The following is a 20,919-nucleotide window of genomic DNA, read 5'->3' on the forward strand; positions in this document are numbered from 1 at the left end:
GAAATGGTATCAATCCAAACCATTTTATCAAGTATAGAAGATATGTCTTGACCTTAAATCTAAAAATAAATATAGAAGATGAATACTAGAAATAAACCCCAAGAAAATAAACAACCACATCCCAACACAAGCTATTATTCAAAATACGATTTTATTCATAATCCAAAGAACACAGTAACATCATGAAACAACACTTCCACAATCACATAACACAACATCCTTACTTAATACCCACCACGGAGACGAAGAACAAGGTGAAGTGTCGACTCCTTCTGAATGTTATAGTCAGCAAGGGTACGCCCATCTTCCAACTGCTTACCCGCAAAGATCAACCTCTGCTGGTCCGGTGGGATACCCTCCTTATCCTGGATCTTCGCCTTCACATTATCAATTGTATCCGAACTCTCGACCTCCAACGTGATCGTCTTCCCGGTCAAAGTCTTGACAAATATCTGCATACCACCACGAAGACGGAGAACCAAATGAAGTGTGGACTCCTTCTGGATGTTATAGTCAGCAAGGGTGCGGCCGTCCTCAAGCTGCTTGCCAGCAAAGATGAGTCTTTGCTGGTCAGGTGGGATACCTTCCTTGTCTTGAATTTTGGCCTTAACGTTGTCGATGGTATCCGAGCTTTCGACCTCTAAGGTAATGGTTTTGCCCGTGAGAGTCTTGACAAAGATTTGCATCCCACCACGGAGACGGAGGACAAGGTGAAGGGTGGATTCCTTCTGGATGTTGTAGTCGGCTAAGGTGCGGCCGTCTTCAAGTTGTTTTCCAGCGAAAATAAGCCTCTGCTGGTCTGGTGGGATACCTTCCTTGTCTTGAATTTTGGCTTTGACGTTGTCGATGGTGTCCGAGCTTTCAACCTCCAAAGTGATGGTTTTGCCGGTGAGAGTCTTGACAAAGATTTGCATCCCTCCTCTTAATCGTAGAACAAGGTGCAAAGTGGATTCCTTCTGGATGTTGTAGTCGGCAAGGGTTCGGCCGTCTTCGAGCTGCTTTCCAGCGAAAATAAGCCTTTGTTGGTCGGGTGGGATGCCTTCCTTGTCTTGGATTTTGGCCTTGACGTTGTCGATGGTGTCCGAGCTCTCGACTTCGAGAGTGATTGTCTTTCCGGTTAGAGTCTTAACGAAGATTTGCATCTGTAAAAACCAAAATTAATCAAAATATTAGAGACCTGATCAACATACATCGCGTAAATATTCATAAAATATTTGTTGATGAGGGTTCATATAATTATAGTAATAAATAATATGGCACAAAATCATAGTATAAGTTTTGAGGTTTTAATGTTTTTTATATAAAAAGTGTATACACATAAGTTTAGTGTTATAGGCCGTGTTGTAAGTAAAAATCGTTAGTTGCTAGTCGAACGATGAGGTTGAAGATTAGCGATTAATCCGAGATTAATCGGATCAAATTTTAATATATAATTTTTAGTTTTATACATACACAAAAACATTTTGAATGAAAAACTGGCCAGAATCTCGTCGACTCGCCGAAAACCGTTGATTTTTGCCCAAAATCTTGTCAGAAACGATTTAGATGGTACCTCATCCCAGGAAGCCATTTAAGTCCGATTAACCCTAACTTTAGCCGGATTTGACCGTTGTCTGATTAATTGGTTGATTAACCCAAAATTAAATAGTGAAGTGGATATCGGCGATTAGTTGGGATTAATTGACGCCCGAGATAGGTTTATTGATTGCTTGTGTCATTTATACAATATTATAAATTAGAACAAAATAATATTATAAATATAGGATTATAAAGATCAAGAGAAAATAAAATATAAGAGATCATACCTTGAAATTTGATGAGTAGATTGGGGTTTTGAGAGAAGATAACAATTAAGTGTGAGGAGAAGGGTATGATTTGGGGTTGAATTTATAGGAAAAGAAACTGAAGTCTTCTAACGATAAGCAAAGAGAGGCGGTCAAAGAGATCCAATTATATTATGACACGTGTACAAGGTCTAGGTATTTGGTTGCTGCACGGAATCTAGTGAGAGTTTGTCGGCTTCTATAAGTTGCCGTTGGCTTGTTTCCAATGCTTTTCTTTTGTTTTTGGGTTGCAACTTGCAAGTTTCAACTTTGAAGAGATTCTACTATTCTAGAAGATATATTTTAGTGAAAATAAGAAATAAAAATATCTTTGTTTTCTTTTTAACTTGAGTTAATTATGAATTTATTTTCTAGTTCAGAAATACCTAATATCATGGATAATTAGAAGGTTATGGCGTCGCTTATTGTCTTCCTACTTACTTCTCTATTGTAATCGGTTTGCCAAAAAATCAAATATAGTGGATTATTAATTAACCACACTTTCTAGTCGATTAAATTTTCACCATATAATTTTAAGAAATTCATATTTTAGCAAAATATTACAAACTCCAACCATAAAAGTTAAGTTTGGAGATATTGTACTTTCAAAATACATATGTTGAAGCATGAAATAATATAATAACAATTAAATAAAACTTGTAAAAGTTAGACACGTGAATTAGAATTTTCATTTATATTTATCATATCCATATTGATAAACATAATTAATAACAAAATCACGTTTCTTAAAATCAAATATTGATACAATAGTAATTAATCATTCTATGGATTGAGTGTTATCTTTGTCATGTTATTTTAATTAGTTTTAATCTGCAGCCACTCGTATAATTAGTGTTTTTTTTGAACGATCAACTAAGTAACGCCGGGCACTCCGTACGCGGCCCCTGTTGGCTAAAGGTAGCCCGAGTCGGCCACTAGTCCGGACGGACGGAGCCCTTAGCGTTCCACCTATAGAGGGATTCACCGGATAAAACCCGACCCCCACGCCCGCCAAATGACACGACAGTGAGGAGTCGGTAAAACCGGGTGAGATCAGGACTCGAACCCTGGCAAGCCAGGGTCATCCCTCATATCTCCCATATAAATTGGTGATAGTGAGGTTTGAACCTCCTATCTCTCACTTATAAAGTAAGTGCTCTACCATTGAGCCACATCCAATTTATTCGTATAATTAAAGTTGATAAAAAGTTATTTAATACTAGCATTTAAAAGTAATCTGATAGTTATTTAAAAAAATTGTGTAATTATTAATGTTCAATTTATATTAAAAAAGTTAGCATATCATAATTACTACCTTTTTTCCATCAACAAGTGGGAAATAAATCACTTTTGAATCAAATTACTTTTAGATTTTTTTATGAGCAAATAGGAAAGTGGACAACAAAAGTTAATAAATTATATGCATAGTGGTGACGGTGGGCAGGGATGAGGATTTGGTGAAAACAGAAATATAAGATAGTTTTGACTTTGAGGATCTTCATGAAAACATTCACAATTCATAACGGTCTTAAATGATTTATCCAAAGCACTTTTTAATACATTTTATTCACAACTCCAGCTTTAACCCTTTTTTTTAAACAGTTAAAACTTTGAATAAATAATGTTGTATACTAATTTAACACCCAAACCACGTTATCATCCCATCAGAGTGGGAATAGATAACATTATCGGTCTAGTATTGATCTAAAACAACACTTGAAGAAGAAATGTAAGTTAAAGTTTTGAAATTGAAGATCAAGAACTCGTATGGGCAGTGGATGAGGCACCAACCAAAACTTATTACCCTTATTTGGGTATGTATTGTTTCATTCATTTCCAATACCGCATGCTCATCTCGATCATTAATTGCCCGTTGAATTAAAACCTGACAATCGTCCACATGAAGTTCCTAAGAACTGAATTTCAAAACATCCTTAGAAACACGCATAAAGACTGGAACATTGTTAGAAATATGAGTAAAGGCGGGAAAATTCTCATAAACTAGCAAAAATGTTAAATGGATGAGCATTTTGAGGAATGAAAGAAATATGGGAGTATGATGTTGTAGTTCAAACCATGAGTGGTTGTTAACCATGTTGGTACATATATGAGTTATTGCTTGCTTCTCAAACTACAACCCTATGTATATAAACTATCATAAAAATGGCAATTTTTCTATTTTCTCAAAAGAATACGGATCACCAACAGTCCATGCTGGACCCATCCTGCATCCTCTACATTCTTTATGTTGCATACAAAAATAAAAATAAAAAATGTTACTAACTTCCTTATTAGCTTTAACATATAACAAGTAGATAATTATAAAAATGTTCGGATTACGCAAGTTAGCTAGCTTAGTCAGTTTAGTCAGTTATTTTTGTTTTTGTTTTTCTTCTTTTTTTTTTTTTGGGGGGGGGGGGGGGGGGGGGCGTGTCTAAACCATTATAACTTATAAGCATTTTTTCAAGTTATCGAACTCAAATCAGAAAATTTCCTCACTGTTTCTCTGATTACATAATTTATCCTAAAAAATCAATATATACATGATAAAACGCAACGTGTCTAAGGCCAAACTTGACCCAAAACATCCCTCTTCTTATATTGTCGATCCCACGACCAAGGAACATCTGCATGATAGACAACAAGTTCAATATTAACTGTTAGCAAAAACGAGTCGGGTAGTTAGTCAAAAAGTTATTTTGATAAGTAATTTGTCCAAAAATGACTTTAAGATTACTAAAAAAAATTATTCTAGTAGGTTTTACACATAAAAATAAACTTTAGATAACAGTTGGCCCATTTGACCGCTTATCTTGTTATCTGTATATTTTGTATTTAATAAAATTCTAAATTATTTATAAGAACTCGTAACCTTCTGAAGAATAGCATTGTGGAGGGAGTTCATACGGCACAGGCAAAGTAATCACATCTGGCAGATGCATTTTCTTGCTGTGTGGTGAAGCCAGTGTTACAAATTTTGTTCTTTTAGCTTCATGAGTTTTCACAGAGGATCCACAATATTTATTCTGAAACAAAACATTCAAGTTACATAACACTTACAAAAAAAACATATATTCTTTTATTAAAATGGAGAAACATAAAAAATAGAAACAAACATTTTACCTCTGATGTGCTCCCACTTTCGGTACAAGAAAATGCGTGATCATGGCTGATTGATGATGGTAAAAACAGCACCCCGAGCTGCAAGGGTAAACTAGTAAATTCAAGATACAAGATAGAGACCCATATGCTGCAAGGGTACAATAGTAAATTGCAATCGGACTCTTTTTATGTCTTTCTTATTAAACATGACACAAGTTGTAATTGTCTATATCGAACTAAAATCTCTCTTCTAATTTATCAAACTGGAAAATTGCTTATGTGGCACCAGGAAATGTATCCAACTCTGATAATGTGGTATCGTTTTAATACATACTTTTTTCACAGAAACGAAATAGTGGTTGTGACTTTTGTTATAGGGGTTGTTGGTAATAGTATAAGTGGTTTCCTCTTATTTGTTACAAGTTTGAATTTAGAAAAGAAATCATTTGACAATCAAAAGTCATAAAATGTAAGGTTGTTTAGGACACATAATATATAGTACCTCGTATGAACGAATCATTAGCTGAGTGTTGTTTTTCTGAAGTGCTCCCCAAGCAGCTTTACTAAGGTTTGATGATGTCAGCAAGAACCATCTGTAAATTTTAAAACAAATCGATAATATATCTGTCGTAAAGAACCAAAAACATATTAGTGATAAATAAAACTAATAATCCCAGCCTCATATGCCTTCAAAATTAAAAGAAAAAATAGGCAAGCTGGGCCCAGAAATTCCATTTTTCAATTTTAAATAAAATAATAACAAAGATTAAATTATCAAAACATTCATCTAATTTACTAAACAAAGAAAATTTAAGATTTGTAAATATAAGATTACCACTTAAATAAAACCGATTCATACTTTCATAGGCACTTACGCAAGGTTTTGACCGTTATAACGAGTAAACGTCTTTATATGAGGCATTGCACGACTGCAACAAATAAAATATGCATATCAGTATCATGCACAAGTAATTAATTGTGTAAGCTGCAAATATAATCACGGGTTCACATTACATACCAGCGACCAGTGTGGCTAGCTTTCCATTTTGCCCAAGATTTTTTAAAAAATGCTTTCTCTACATTCTTTTGAGGGCTTGGAACACAGCTCCCAGCTGCATAACCCTATCAGATACAAGAAAAAATACAACATATTTTAAAATAACCCCTTGTAACCTAGAACATAATCTATAACATAATATTACCTCTAGAGAACATCTAATATCCTCGACTGTGGGCCATACAATTAAAGGTTCCCCCAGGCCCAGAGGCTTCTTATTCTCTGATACTCCCGATGACATTGAGAACGCAAACTCAGTCATCCACTTTTCGTCTAATGAACCCAGAGATGAAAACTGTTACAGTTTAAAAACATCAGTGCAAATAGACACATTCTTAAGAAGACACTGTCGAAACGGCCACAGTAAAAAGTGAATACGTGCTCCCTACCTGATATATAAGGGGAGAATTTTGAAACTCTTTATCAAAAACACAATCCTGTAGAACTGAACGGATCTTCATGTGTCCCCATTTCTTAATATTTGAGCCCGAATGATATCCAGGTACCGAAGCTATTAACCTTACCTGAAATTAGTTGTCGCCCAGTTTTAATAAAAATCTTTAATTAATGTTAAAAACATCAAAAAACATTTTAAAGAAATACAAAACAAACATTACCGTAGCCTTGCTGTAATCAAATCTCTTAAAGAAAGATGGATTGATGGTGATGTTGCCTCGTTCAGGAAGTTGAACAGAAAACTCAGGCCACTGCAATTATCAACAATGTGAAATCTAGCAGTGACTACTAAGCAAATGCCAGAATTATCAGATTTTCATCAACTTCAGAAGCTTTTAAAAAACAAAACATTAATTAACACATCTCTAGTACCCTAAAAAGAGTTTTTTTTTTGGGTCATATACATCAAGCTGTTTGATAACTAGGGATGTGAAAGAGCCAAGCCGCTCGAAGGTACCCAAAATCGGCTCACTAAAAGCCCAAATCGAGCCGAACTTGCTCATGAGTCTTTTATATGAATAATTTTCATTCAAAATATTAAGTACATATTTATATAATAATTGTTCACTTAAATTTATGACAAAAACAATTAAATATGTTAGATATAGAAACCTTAAACTAAACTATACGTAAAATAAAGTTAACATATATAATTAATTAAAACTAAAAAACGAGCCGAGCATGATCTTGAAAAACTACTAGCGAGTCGAGCTCAAGCTTGAAGAAACTACTAACAAGCCGACCTCGAGCTTTAGAAACAAAGCTCAAAACGAAACCAAAAAACCAAACCGGAATCACCAAACCCAAACAAAAAACGAATGGTCTGTTTTTATGTTTTTGTATAAACCAAATTTTTGGTTCTGTTTGACTAACATAGACTAAATTTACCTCGGTTTCTACAAATTTATCAGGATGCAATAATACGGTACCTTCAGTGCACCAAGATAATCAACAAGGTCAGATTCAAATCCACTTCCTTTATCTGAACCACCATTTTTCCATGGAAAACCTTGCATCCACAAACCCTGGCTTTTGTTATTCCAATCAACATAGATTAAGTTTGCAGTGTGAACAATAATTCTAACTCCTTGAGGGTACACCAGAAACATTGCTTTGGAATGGTGGGTCCCCCATGCAATTGGTAATGGAGGTTTGTGCAAAATCCAATTTGCAGGTTTGTTTCTCTATAAAAAGATACAAAATGAAAAATATAAAGAAAACATATTGGTTTGTTCAAATGCATAATATGATAACTTAGATTGATGAAAACCTTCATATGTTCCTGCCTACCATCACTTTCACCATGAACCACCAAAACATGAGGGATGTTCTTTAGAGTTGGACATGCTACACCACAAACAAAAACATGATTAAAAAGAAGATTATGTATCACTGATTCACTGATGCAATTTGAAAGTACAGCAATACAAAAACAGAACCGAAAATTTGCTTGTATATATATAAAGCACTTGTAGGGATGTTGCTCACCTGACATCAGCCAGTCAAGGTCAACCATGTAATTTGAAAGTACAGCAACTAGCACATTCCCCTAACCGCCATATAAAAAACTAAATCAGAAATATTAATCACACTGCAAGTGTCATAATACATCTGAAATCACTTCTTTTCTGGAAAATATGGAGAATAATTGCAATTTGCTAATCACCTGAATCACATCCCCAATTGACACACAGTTAGTATTAGCCCATGATTGCAGGCCTTTCACTCTCATAAGCCGAAACGTTTGTGGAATTTTATCTTTTGGAGGCTTGAAATTGCGAATTGCCTCACCAGATATTTCATTATCTTGAATATCATTATTCATCTCACTCTGCATGTAAAAAAGTAAAAAAAAAACTAATGCACATGAATTAATAAAATACAAACAAATAACTCATTTAATATAAATATTACCTGCAACTTTCTAGCAAGGGCCTCATCTTCAGAAACTTGTCGCAATCGCTTTTGTGAAAGGGAATCATCTTCAATTAAAGGTCTTTTTTGTGTGCTTGGAGAATTAGAATCACTCTTTTTTACACTGTTAAGCGCCTTATACTTGAATAAGTAATGCCCAGGGATTAATTCTATAATATCACCATCTTTAATTATTAGCTTTTCACGAGACAAAAGCTTCTTCCTTTGACCCTGAGATCTAACGACAACCGGATTTGTTCCTTCCTATAAGTCAATTTAAATCAAATAAAAGTTGCATTTTTAACATATTTAAAGCATTACAGGGTACATACACATAAAAGATAAAGATATGAAGATAAAAAAGCATGTGAGGGATAAAGAACAGATTCGTATGCATATGTAACTAACTCTCAACGTGTATTTTACTGAATAAATGAATACAATGCATAGTTCTCCATTATATAGAAAACTAACATACAGACTAACTGAATGTTCAAACTACTAATGCATATGTAACAGAAATGTATAAACAGAAACTGCACTAGCAAACTGACCGCATATAAGACCAATACTATCATAAACCCAAAACTTTGCAGGTTATGGTGTTTTAGTAACTGCAAATCTCAGAATTCTAAATCCTGCTAGATAAAAGATAGCCTACTTCATGTTTTCTCTTTAGTTTCAAGTAGATACAGGTGCGTGTAAACGAACCGAATGTTCATGAACTGTTCAGCGAGAAGTTTGTTTATTTAATAAACGAACGAACATGAACATGAAATTTTTTGTTCATTCAATTAGACGAACGAACATGAACACTTGTTTTGTTCATCACATTTACGTTCATGAACGTCCGTTTATGTCCGTTCATCTATGTTCATTTTAGTCCGTTTATGTTCAGTTAAAATTTTAGCGAATACATAAGTAGTTTATGTCCGTTTATGCTTGTTTGTGTTTAGGTTTCAACCCCCCAAACTTCTGAAACCTCCTTCATGACCCTAAAAAAACAAATTAGAAATGTTAAAACTTTAAATATAATTTTAATATAAACACTAATTATAAATATAACCAGTATCCAAATGTTAAAACTAAATTGGTTTAAACTTTACTAGCCCAATTACCATAAGATTGGGGTTTGAAAAATTATACAAGTTATGAACTTTAGATTTAAAACATTGTTTGTATGAGTAGACGAGTTTAGATGCATTACATTTTAAATTATGTTATGTACTTGTAATCGCCTAATAAATAATACCTAGCTGCCACATGTGCATGTCTAGACCGAACCACGTTTAGATTAAACGAACAGATAAAATGTATACCACGGCTACTTCAACCGAGCCGTCAGCGGAGACGGTTACGGATAAGTGCTTTCGGCTGAGTCTCTTGTCGGTGATAGGTATAATATCACGGCCTAATACGTTAACGCCTTTGCTGATTTCAACTCTAGGGGTTGAATTCGAAGTGTCTTCTTCGTCTAGATTATTATTATTATTGTTTTTATTGTTCAGTGGCACCAAAACCCCAACCTTGTAAATTGAAAAACAATAGAATGCGTAAGAAACAAAAAATGCGTGTAATGGTAATTGGATGATGATATTATATTAATATGGTGGAATTGCGTACCTGAGAAGAAAAAGAAGAACTTACCATTGATGAACCGGAAGAAAACTGTGAACCCTAAAAAGTAAAACCACGGTGTGATATACTATTTGATATTTGATTTTGTTGTGCAGAATCCGGGAAGCAAACTAGCCGATACACTCGGGAATTACCTCGTGAAAAAGCTCGATTAAGCTTATTAAACAGGCCCGAGCTCAAGCTTCTCGAGCCAGCTCAAAAGCCTAAACAAGCCTGTTATTTTTAAAATATATATAAATAATTGGAAAGCCCCGATATTCCACTTTGACCGATTTATGTCAAAATATTATTTAATAGGATAAATGCTAATATTACAATATGAATTAATATTTTCCTTTTTTTTCTTTTTTAAGAAATAATATTCTCATTTTATACACATTCCAACTTATTTAAATCATCAAAATGGTAAAGCAATAGTTGTTGAGAAATGACAAAATACGTGTGTGGTAAATAGTCATAGTTTGATTAATAATGTGCGACTCTTACTTAAGGTTTGATGAATAGTGTTTTAGTAAGACTGACAAATTTTAAGTTTTAGTATATGTAAAATAGAACATAATAGAATAGAATGGTAAGGCTTTTGTTTGGTTTGATTAGCATGAGTCGCTAAGAATGTTTGGTTTGTTCAACTTTCTTAGAACATATTTAACAACGATGATTGATATGGTTTGTTGGGTCCAACCGACCCAACTAACCTAGGCGATTTGCTTTATCCTTACCAAAATTGTGCATACATGTTCGACCTAGAAACCTTGTTAAAACGGCTAAAGAGGACCGTGAACACCCCTAGCTTTACATTTGTGTGTTGAATACTACGTTAACAATGCATAAGTTAGTGAACAGGTTCTGTGGAGGTTGTCTCTGGGTTGATGGGTCGAACCTAACACCACAAGTTGACAGGTCGAACCTAGCACAAACCTTGACACACAAATACAGTTATCCTATATAGGAATTGGCATGACGCAAACCATTGGTATTCAAAATTTAGGAGTTAGAGCTGAAAACAAGGATCATGGGACGGGAAATGACGTAGTGGGAGTTATACTAATACCAACATTTAATTAATTAACTGACATATACACGACGGTACCGGACATTTTTACAATCAGGTATGATATTACCAATACCATCCCATTGCCCGCCCTACACTAGTATTACTATTCTTAAAATCCAAATTCATATATAAACACACACACACGTACATTTCTATAAAACAAATACACTTAAACTTATAAAAAAGAACTCATACAAGCGAATTCCGGTTAGGTTTGGGTTGTGTAAAAAACTTACACCGGTAACAACAAACACATGATCAACTACAACTTTACTAGGGTCTATGTTGTTAACAGTAATCTCTTTTAAAGTCATCTCATCGCATGATCAACAGTTTAACACAATTCAATATTAGGTAGCATGCCAAGGTTATATCTTTTAAATACAATATGTGCATGCATCAAACAAATCTTTTAGATCAATGTAGATTTTATGCAACCCTAGAGCAATCACACGATAAACCAAAAAGTCACTTCATCATACAAATATAAATAGACCTAACTGAGATTTAACAGTCTTTTAAATAAACAAAGATGATAAGACTGTATCAAGTAAAACTACACATTAGACGAAAAATCAACATGTTGACTCATTTTCTTTTAAGCTAAGTATTCCGATAACGGATAGTTTAAAACAACAAACAACCCAAATCTGGGACTGCAATTCCGGTATAAACTTGTGAAAAACAAAAGGAGTAGCCATAAAGGCATATTAGACTAGAGCTTGCTTAGTATAGTAAGTTCCATGATATTTCTTAATAAGAAATCTTAAAAGTAAAATGATGGAGACTAATCTTTAATCTTCTATAGTATTCCAGTTTGTAGCATCAAAGTCAAACCTTTGACTTTAAAAGTTTGTTCACCTTCTTCGCTTTGACTCTTTACGCATCTCCGAAAGGTAAATATCCAAGTTGGACTTCACCCATAACCCCCGGTCAATGAGATCTTTCTTGGTTGCTTCATCTAACAATTGCAAACTTCAAGTTAATTTGGATAACATATATTAAGCAATAAAAGGTGATTGATAAGCTGTTAAACTAATTATGCTATGGAGCATTTATACATGAAAGAAATCACATACATATAAACAAATAAATCATTCATTTTCAAATTTTTTTATTTTTTTAAAAACAGAAAATGTTATAATGCAAATTTTATCCGTCTCTTTTAACATTCTATAAAAAATACATCAACAAAATTTGTTTATTTATACAATATACACATGTATAGGTTATGTGTATCGTTTGTAGGTGTATTTCCTACACATACGTAGTAAAGTTTAAAAAAGAGAAACAAGCATATGAATAAATTAGTTTATTGGGTTTTTAGTGTACATAACATAGATATTTGTATGTTGGGGGTGGGTGGTGGTGGTGGTGGTGGTGGTGGGGGCTCTGGAAGCAACCTCTCTATCCTATGGGAAATAGGTACGGTTTGCCTACATCCCACCCTCCTAATAGCCTTGCTATGGTTGAGATTTTTACTAGATATTTGTATTTAAGAAGTAAAAGCTTTTAATTATATAAACCTTTGATATCTTAAAAAATTAAACGATTTAGGTTTGTTCTTTTTGTTTTTGTGATATTGCAAAAGAGCTTAGGAGAGTTACCAAGATATTCCCATGAATCACGAGGTGCCCCGAGAGCGCGTCTGGTCAAATAAGACGCATCTTCCCAAGAATACGAAGTTCGTTTTATCTTGTACCTCCAATACCACAATCCATACCATAAAACTAGCTGCAGAAACAAGAGTGTAAAAATCATCAACTTAACAGCCTTTTTTAAATCTAAATTTAAATTAAACAAATATAAACAATAATATATATTGAACAACCTTTCCAAGAGTATATGGCAGGAGTATAAAACGAACACCAAGAAGTCCCCACATTGATGGCTTTTCAGCACCTTTTATCTGCAGTTCAAGTTCCTTACTGAGATCTTCCTGCATTTTCCTGTAATAAAAATATTATTATTATTATTATTATTATTATTATTATTATTTTCAAAATTTCCCAAAATACTATTGTAGTTATTACATAACAATAGTTTCATACTTGTCGATCTTGTAACCACCCTTCTTTTTGCTTGCAATTGCCCCCGTGCGTTCCAGTTCCAACGCCTTCAACTTATTTTTATAAGCCGGTGTCCTCTTGACCATGTCAATAGCCTAAAAATAATTATATATACAACATAATTACCAAATGACCTTTTATTACATGTACATGTGGCAAAATGGGAGCTTCAGACCGGTTGGTAACAGGCCAAAACATATTCATTTCTTTATCATTTCAAACAGGGAAAAGTTTATTTTGGGTGTAAAAAAATGCTAGGAATAGTAAAATAATGCTCAAACTGATCCAAAAATCCGATGAGCAACGCACGAGGCACTTGTTATTATAAAAAATACTAAAATATTATTTATAGATAATATTTTAAGTTGATAAGTTTTAAACACTAATATATAATGGATTAAAATAAATAAATTCAAAAAAGCTAGAGTACCACCAAAGAAGTTTTGTGTACAACCAAAATAAGTGTTTCACCCTATGTAATTATGTAGACAAGTAGTCTATGCATAAGGCATAGTTGTCAATAGCGACAGCCTGCCTATACGCTACGTAGCGGTAGTGATGAATTAGCAGGGCTATTTACATTTAGCGATAAGGTATTAGAACATTTAAGTACACCAAAAAAGCGATTATAATCAATAAATACCACCAAAATAACTATTATTATTCTTATCAATAAATAGCACAAAAATAGCTACTAAAATACCCAAAAAAAGTGAAAAAAAATGCAGCTGGTCACTATTTTCACTCTAGTTCATGCTATGGAATAAGGTAGAAGTAATCTATGCAAAAAGTCACTTTAACACAAGAATGAGCGCATTAGACCACATCCTACATTATGCGACTTAAACCAATTGCTCAATTCAACAAAATTAAAGTTATATTTGAATATTATTTACCTGATGATACCGTGTCCATTGATTTAGATACTGAAATCCCGAGAGGACTAGAAGAAGTCCAACTAAAACAGCACGAGGATCCTATACAATGAGAAATTAGTAAATTGTTATTGTCAACAATCAATAAAAACGCACTAAAGCTTTGTTAAAATCTTCAAATTGGAAAAAAAAATGTCTAAAACTTACAGTTTTGTGACCATAGTATGCATGATAATAGCGAGCTGTATTGTAGAATACCTAAAATCGAAAACAAAGGAACATTAACATCATTATAAGTTGATTAGATGAATACAGTATTTCTTAGGCATTCTACACATATGTAAACTAGATTTGAACAAAAAAATGAAGGATTTCCAAGTGGTAAACCTACCTCCTCAGGATGCTCAATTGCATAATCATATTGCCCTCTTGTAACTTCATCTTTTAATATCTATGAAACAAAAAAGAAAGTAACGCGCAACTACAAATCAGGATATACAAATTTACACCAAAGATTCAATATTCACTACATTTCAACAAGTTTTGATGCAGTTAACATCATATCAATCTCGAACTTAACAATTAACTTATTTAACCTCAAAACTCAATCCGTGTCTTATCGTGTTGAACAGGTTAGAGACAACACAACTGCATAGTGTGCCCAATTATCATACAGAATTGAAGCTAATTGAATAGAGAATTTGGTTTCGATACCTCATACGCATTCGCAATCTTAACAAACAACTTCTTTGACTCCGGATCGGGGTTTTTATCCGGATGACTACAAAAACAAACACACATCTCTCAATTCAAATCAAACAACTAATCAATTACATAATCAATAACTAACTAAGAAACAAACTTACTGCTTTAACGAGAGCTTGTAGTAGGCTCTCTTGATTTCAGATGCATTTGCATTTTGCGAAACCCTAAATAAAACAATTAAAACAAATTCAGCTAATAATTAATTAATCAATTAATTAAAATGAAGTAATTGGTTATTATTAAAATGTTGCTGCTAACCCGAGTAGATCGTAGCAATCGTCTTCGTCACAGTAGATTGAGATCGAAGGCTGTATGAAGAAGATGATGAGAAGCGATACGACGGCGTATGGTCGAAACGACGTCGTCGTAGCCATCATCGTCTTTGATCTGAGAACTCGTCTGGGACTTGTTTTGTGTTTTGTAAACAGGGGATGTGTGTAATTACGTTATTAACCTTCTAACTTCGTTTTATTATTATTATTATTATTATTATTATTATTATTATTATTATTATTATTATTATGTGGTGAAATGGTTGGGCCTTGACTACGTTTTGGGCTATCTAAATCGGGGTCTTGGATCCGTATCCGATCTGTCAGTTATTCTGGTCAGATTTTGTAATACTTTCGCCGTGTCATGTTTTTAAGAACTAGTTTGCATGTGTAAATCCAGCATACTAGACTTTCTAGGTTTAGGGTGTTTCATTCGAACTGGATCTTAAAATTCATTGCCATTGCCCATTGTGGGGTAGAGGTGCACAAAAAACCCGTATCAGGAACCGGACCCGAAGAAAATACCCGGAACCGGTTTTTTATACCGGGTATTCTATATCCGAAACCGGAACCGACCCTACTCGTAGGGTATGTATTTTGAGGTCAATACACGTACCCGGAACCGTACCCGATTTATACTCGTAAATACCCGGACTCAGTCATACCCTATACCCGATACCCGGTTATACCCGATCCCGATACCAATTTTCTAATACTCAAAATAATACATGAGTTTTTTTATAGTATATTTTTATGTTTACTTCACAACTTTTATGTTTAAGTTTTTGTAAAATGCATATTACTAAGTAAATAATTTGTAATAAAGTGAATTTATGGTTTTTGTAAAATATAGTTTAATTATTTTTATAAATTACAAAGCAAATTTAAATTTTAAACAAATTAAAAAATGTATAAAAAAATTACAAATTCAAAACCGGGTATTAATACCCGGTCGTACCCGGTTCCAATACCCGAACCTGATCATACCCTACCCGGGTACATAGGGTTGAGTTTTTCTCCTAAATACCCTACCCGATTTCTCTCAATACCCGATCATACTCTAAACCGGTTCCATATCCGAACCCGGGTATTAAAAAAAACCGATTTGTGCACTTTTAATTGTGGGTAAACTCTTCGTGATTGCTTTGGCGATTTTTTGACTTTTGAGTTGAAGCATAAGGATTGGGCCTAAGGTTGTTTGACAATTTTGATTGGGCCAAGTAAGAGGGTCGGACCTGTTGCAAATTTATGGGCTTATTGCACTATTGGTTACAAGTTACAACATGTGGAAAATACGAATATGATTTTTTTGGTATACGGTAATATCCGATTTTAATTACCCTTGTTACCATATCAGTTTAGATAAAACAAATTCAGTTTGAATCAAACGTGGAGATTTTTTTTTATATATTATTGAAATGCTGAATAATCCGGATAAAGTTTTTAATTAATTTATACAAACGTGTAACCCATACTTGTTCGTCACCTTACCCCATTCTTTATACACGTGGATTATAACCTAACCTTTGTAGTATTACCCGCTAACCAAAAATGAAAAATTAAAAAACAAGCAAATGAAACCAACAATAACTGAACCGGCAGCAGCTACCGTCGGCAACCCGACGTCCAACCGTTCTCTGAGCTCTCAACTGAGCCGTTGGTCCAGAGCTCGAGTGATCAAATCCGGCCGTAAGCTTGACCGCCATGTTCAACCTAAACAGCCGCAGATCACCGAAAACGCTGATGTACAGTTCATTCGATCAGAAGGTGGTGAGGCGGTTGTAAGTAGTTCGTCGGAAGATGAAACCGGAGGAACGACGGAGGAAGCAGTTGTTGTTAAAGGAAAGGAGATATACATGGTTTCCGACGGGTCAGGACGGACGGCGGAGCATTCCGTTAACGCGGCGTTAGGTCAATTTGAGCATTTTATGATCGACGGTGGTTGTCCGGTTTATACTCGCTTGTTTTCCGGGGTAATTATGGGTTTGGATCAAATACAAATGAAATTAACTTGCTAATAGTGAGAATTATAGAGTAATTATGTAATTACTCTATAAAAACTCTACTTGTATATATAATTACTTTACTTGCTTCTCACAATTAGCACGTTAATTTCATTTCTACGTTAACTTTACCCCTATTCTAATTATTATTCCAAAAATTTGATAGTTTTTTATTACAGACCTAATGTTTTACATAATTCAATATGAACACTGTTCTAAAATTGGTACAGATTATGTAATTGTATCATGTGAATGCGAAATTAATGTGTAATTGAAACTAGTGTTGATTCGAAACTAGATCAATCTTTCCCCATATTTCAACAAAATTCTTCGCATTATGAACCGGTAATGTAGCAACGTATGTTGTATGGGCAACAAATGTAATGTTTATTATCTTTTGGGTTGAGTTTTTTCGTTTAGGGTCACTCTGATGCAATTATGAAGTTGTACATATGCTTTTTTAATCAAAAACTAGGGGTGTAAACGACCCAAGCCGAGCTTGAATATGCTCGAGCTCGGCTCGTTTTGACTTACAAAGTTACAAGGGATTGGGCTCGAGCTCGAGCTTGGTCCGTTTCAAGCTCTTTCTCTAAAGCTCGGGCCTGGCTCGTTTATTACTAGCCTGAGCTCGTTTAGTACCTTAAACGAGCCAAAGTTCGGCTTGAGCTCTAGAAATCCAAAAGAGGTAAAACTCAAAATTACCCAAGGCTCGTTAGACGAGCTTAAATGAGCTTCCCATACAAGGCTCGAGCTCGGGCTCGGGATCGATAACTAAACGAGCTTTATTTGAGGCTCGGGCTCGACTCAAGTTCGTAAAAGCTCGTCTCGGGCTTGACTCAAGTTCGAAAAATCTTGGCTTGTCTCGAGCCTTTTATTGGCTCGTTTGCACCCCTAGTATCAGAGACAACTCTGAGTGGTGGCCTTGAGGAAGCCAACCGTGACCAATGATGGCGTTGGCTCTTAATAGTCTTTTGGTTTGATTTCTTCTTAATGGGCTGTAACAATTTCATAGTTAGATTCGTCTTATTCTTTAATTCTAAGCTTAACTGGAACTTCACATTGCAGATTAATGATATGGATCGGCTTATGGAGATCATAATGCAAGCAGCCAAACAAGATGCAATCCTCATATACACATTAGCAGATGAAAAACTTGCAGATTCAGCAAGACAAGCCTGCAAATCATGGAACATACAATCAACTGATGTTCTTAGACCAATCACAGATGCAATATCATCCTATTTAGGCCTCTCACCTTCCCGTCTCCCTCGTGGGGCCCCTGGGAGACAATTCCCACTGACCGAACAATACTTCAAACGCATCGATGCTATTGAATTCACCATCAAACAAGACGATGGAGCTTATCCACAGAACCTGCACAAGGCTGATATTGTTATTGCTGGTGTATCGCGATCTGGTAAGACTCCATTGTCAATTTATTTAGCTCAGAAAGGATTCAAAGTGGCAAATGTGCCTATTGTGAAAGGTGTTGACTTGCCCAAGAGTTTATTTGAGGTTGACCCGAAAAAGGTCTTTGCTTTGACTTTGAATCCTGTGATGTTGCAAACTATAAGACTAGAAAGAGCAAAGAGTTCAGGGTACCTTGAAGATGAGAAAAGTGATTATGCTGAGATGGTTCATGTGAGAGAAGAGTTGGATTATGCTAACAAGATTTTCACACAAAATCCGGCCTGGCCCGTTATCGGTGAGTGTCAGTTTTTCATTTTTTAAACAAAAGAAATGCTTTATTAAGTAACTGGATGTGGTAAACTGGTAGGTCGGGTGGGTTGGATAACGGGTCTAAATGGGCCCGAGTGGTAAAATTGCAGGTCAAGTGAGTTGGATAACAGGTCAAAATGGCCCCGATTGGTAAAATGGCGGGTCAAGTGGGTTGGATAACGAGTCAAAATGGGCCCGGGTTGAACTTTTTTGTTGGTCGTTTTTGTGGTTAAATCGAACCACAAACCGATAATTCTATTTTTTAGCCTTTGAAAGCCGTTCCACTTTGAATTTTTTTTGGTTAAGTTTCGATTTTGTTTTTTTTAATAGTTTAGGATTGAAATATTTGAGCCGCAAAAAAATTGGCCCAAAATAATGGATTTGGGCCTAAAACTTTAGTCTTAAATCTGTTTGTCAATTATTAATGATTAATTGATTAATATAAATTTGGGCTAAAAAATTTGGGTTACAATATTTACTAAATTCTTATCAATTACTGAGCATTCAAAATAAGAATAAAAATCCATAAATTGGGTTCGATTTTAGTTACATGCAAAACCAAACCAATCCAAAAGTTCGGTTTTTGTTTGATTGTGGTTATTTGTTGTTCGGTTTTTCCAATTTTAATTACATGCAAAACCGAAATCGAACCAAAAATTCGGCTTTTGTTTGGGCCCGGTTATTTCAGTTCAGTTTCATGCACATCCCTAAATTAACCATAAAATAATGAGCAAATTACCAAAATAGCCCATTTCATGAGAGAGAAAATACAAAATAGCACGTGAGATTTCATTTTCCTAAAATAGCCCTCGAAGTCCAACTTCCACGTGAGATTAGGATATTCCCCGTGGACCAATCAAAATCTGCCATGTGTCAAGCATCCCTACCTACCACGCAAGTTTTCATCACAAATCCGTCTTAAACGTAACTTTTCGCATCAAATCTAACCTTATGAAAACCAACTTTAACGTGATGTTTCAAGCTGTTTTCGTCTCCAACGTGAGTTTCCAAAATTATGTTTTTTTAAGTTTTTTTGAAATTCGTCTCCGAAGATGAAATGTAAATGAATTTCGTCTTTTTTAAGAAAATCATCATCTTCATCATCTCATCTTCTTCATCATCTTCATCATAATCTTCATCATCTTCTTCATCATCTTCATCCTACCGGACACCACCACCACCACAACCACCCACCACCACCATGAAATTTGAGCCGAACCATATTCCACCGCCGCCGCTATCACTGCCGGTGATTATTCCGGTCACCGTCATCGTCACCGCCACCACAGACATCCACGATATTGTTGTTAATGGCGGTGATAGCGGCGGTGAAACATGGTTCGGCTCAAATTTCATGGTGGTGGTTGTGGTGGTGGTGGTGGTGGTGGTGGTGTCCGGTAGGATGAAGATGATGAAGAAGATGATGAAGAAGATGAGATGATGAAGAATATGATTTTTTTTAAAAAGACGAAATTCATTTACATTTCATCTTCGGAGATGAATTTCAAAAAAACTTAAAAAAACATAATTTTGAAAACTCACGTTGGAGACGAAAACAGCTTGAAACATCACATTAAAGGTGGTTTTCATAAGGTTAGATTTGATGCGAAAAGTAACGTTTAAGACGGATTTGTGATGAAAACTTGCGTGGTAGGTAGGGATGCTTGACACATGGCATATTTTGATTGGTCCACGGGGAATATCCTAATCTCACGTGGAAGTTGGATTTCGAGGGCTATTTTGGGAAAATGAAATCTCACGTGCTATTTTGTATTTTCTCTCTCATGAAATGGGCTATTTTGGTGATTTGCTCTAAAATAATTGTGAAATTGCCACCTCATATTTAGCTTGAAAATACCATGGATTATATCTACTAATATACTGATTATGTTATTGAATACATCAATCCTATGTGTGATTCACATGTTTTCTTTAAAAAAAAATCTTACAGTCTTATGATTTTAAGGTCAAAATTATGCTTAGTTGGTCAACACACAGTTGATAACATCCCCTTCTTTATCGATTATTAATGTAGAGTTTTTACTCATCACAGAAGTAACGGGTAAGGCAATCGAAGAAATCGCTGCAATCATATTGAGAATCTACCAAGATCGCGAGTCATTGATGCCAATGATCTCAAAGCTCTACTAGAGTAACTAGACAATGTCACAG

At 34.8% G+C, this 20,919-nt stretch overlaps 4 protein-coding genes across 5 annotated transcripts; 1 reads left to right on the forward strand and 3 right to left on the reverse strand.

The window, feature by feature from the left end:
• Positions 1-134: 134 nt before the first annotated feature.
• On the reverse strand, positions 135-19,954 carry LOC143596665 (polyubiquitin). Of its 2 annotated transcripts, none has more exons than XM_077075377.1 (2): positions 19,948-19,954; positions 135-1,142 (listed from the first exon to the last, which is right to left on the reverse strand). In XM_077075377.1, the coding sequence occupies exons 1-2, from the start codon at positions 19,948-19,950 to the stop codon at positions 225-227; spliced, it is 921 nt and encodes a 306-aa protein (XP_076931492.1). In that variant the 5' UTR covers positions 19,951-19,954; the 3' UTR covers positions 135-224. The 2 variants fall into 2 exon arrangements, with proteins under 2 accessions (XP_076931492.1, XP_076931493.1); XM_077075378.1 differs by lacking the exon at positions 19,948-19,954 and adding an exon at positions 1,806-1,910.
• On the reverse strand, positions 4,317-11,358 carry LOC143596661 (tyrosyl-DNA phosphodiesterase 1-like). Its single transcript, XM_077075374.1, has 17 exons — positions 11,281-11,358; positions 10,000-10,029; positions 9,672-9,938; positions 8,353-8,616; positions 8,105-8,269; positions 7,927-7,987; positions 7,709-7,785; positions 7,368-7,622; positions 6,600-6,689; positions 6,372-6,506; positions 6,128-6,277; positions 5,944-6,047; positions 5,801-5,854; positions 5,428-5,518; positions 4,947-5,024; positions 4,696-4,849; positions 4,317-4,450 (listed from the first exon to the last, which is right to left on the reverse strand). The coding sequence occupies exons 1-17, from the start codon at positions 11,356-11,358 to the stop codon at positions 4,386-4,388; spliced, it is 2,118 nt and encodes a 705-aa protein (XP_076931489.1). The 3' UTR covers positions 4,317-4,385.
• LOC143596657 (chaperone protein dnaJ 50-like) lies at positions 11,589-15,203 on the reverse strand. The gene is made up of 10 exons (XM_077075371.1): positions 15,012-15,203; positions 14,855-14,917; positions 14,703-14,769; positions 14,380-14,439; positions 14,196-14,246; positions 14,010-14,090; positions 13,096-13,208; positions 12,876-12,993; positions 12,652-12,778; positions 11,589-12,005 (listed from the first exon to the last, which is right to left on the reverse strand). The coding sequence occupies exons 1-10, from the start codon at positions 15,128-15,130 to the stop codon at positions 11,902-11,904; spliced, it is 903 nt and encodes a 300-aa protein (XP_076931486.1). The 5' UTR covers positions 15,131-15,203; the 3' UTR covers positions 11,589-11,901.
• Positions 16,591-20,898, forward strand: LOC143596662 (putative pyruvate, phosphate dikinase regulatory protein, chloroplastic). Its single transcript, XM_077075375.1, has 3 exons — positions 16,591-16,998; positions 18,094-18,733; positions 20,801-20,898. The coding sequence occupies exons 1-3, from the start codon at positions 16,600-16,602 to the stop codon at positions 20,896-20,898; spliced, it is 1,137 nt and encodes a 378-aa protein (XP_076931490.1). The 5' UTR covers positions 16,591-16,599.
• The last annotated feature ends 21 nt before the right edge of the window (positions 20,899-20,919 follow it).

Source organism: Bidens hawaiensis, unplaced genomic scaffold, assembly GCF_021521415.1.
Source record: "Bidens hawaiensis isolate Kalapana, Puna unplaced genomic scaffold, B.hawaiensis_p1.1 tig00046834_1, whole genome shotgun sequence".
Lineage (NCBI taxonomy): Eukaryota > Viridiplantae > Streptophyta > Magnoliopsida > Asterales > Asteraceae > Bidens > Bidens hawaiensis.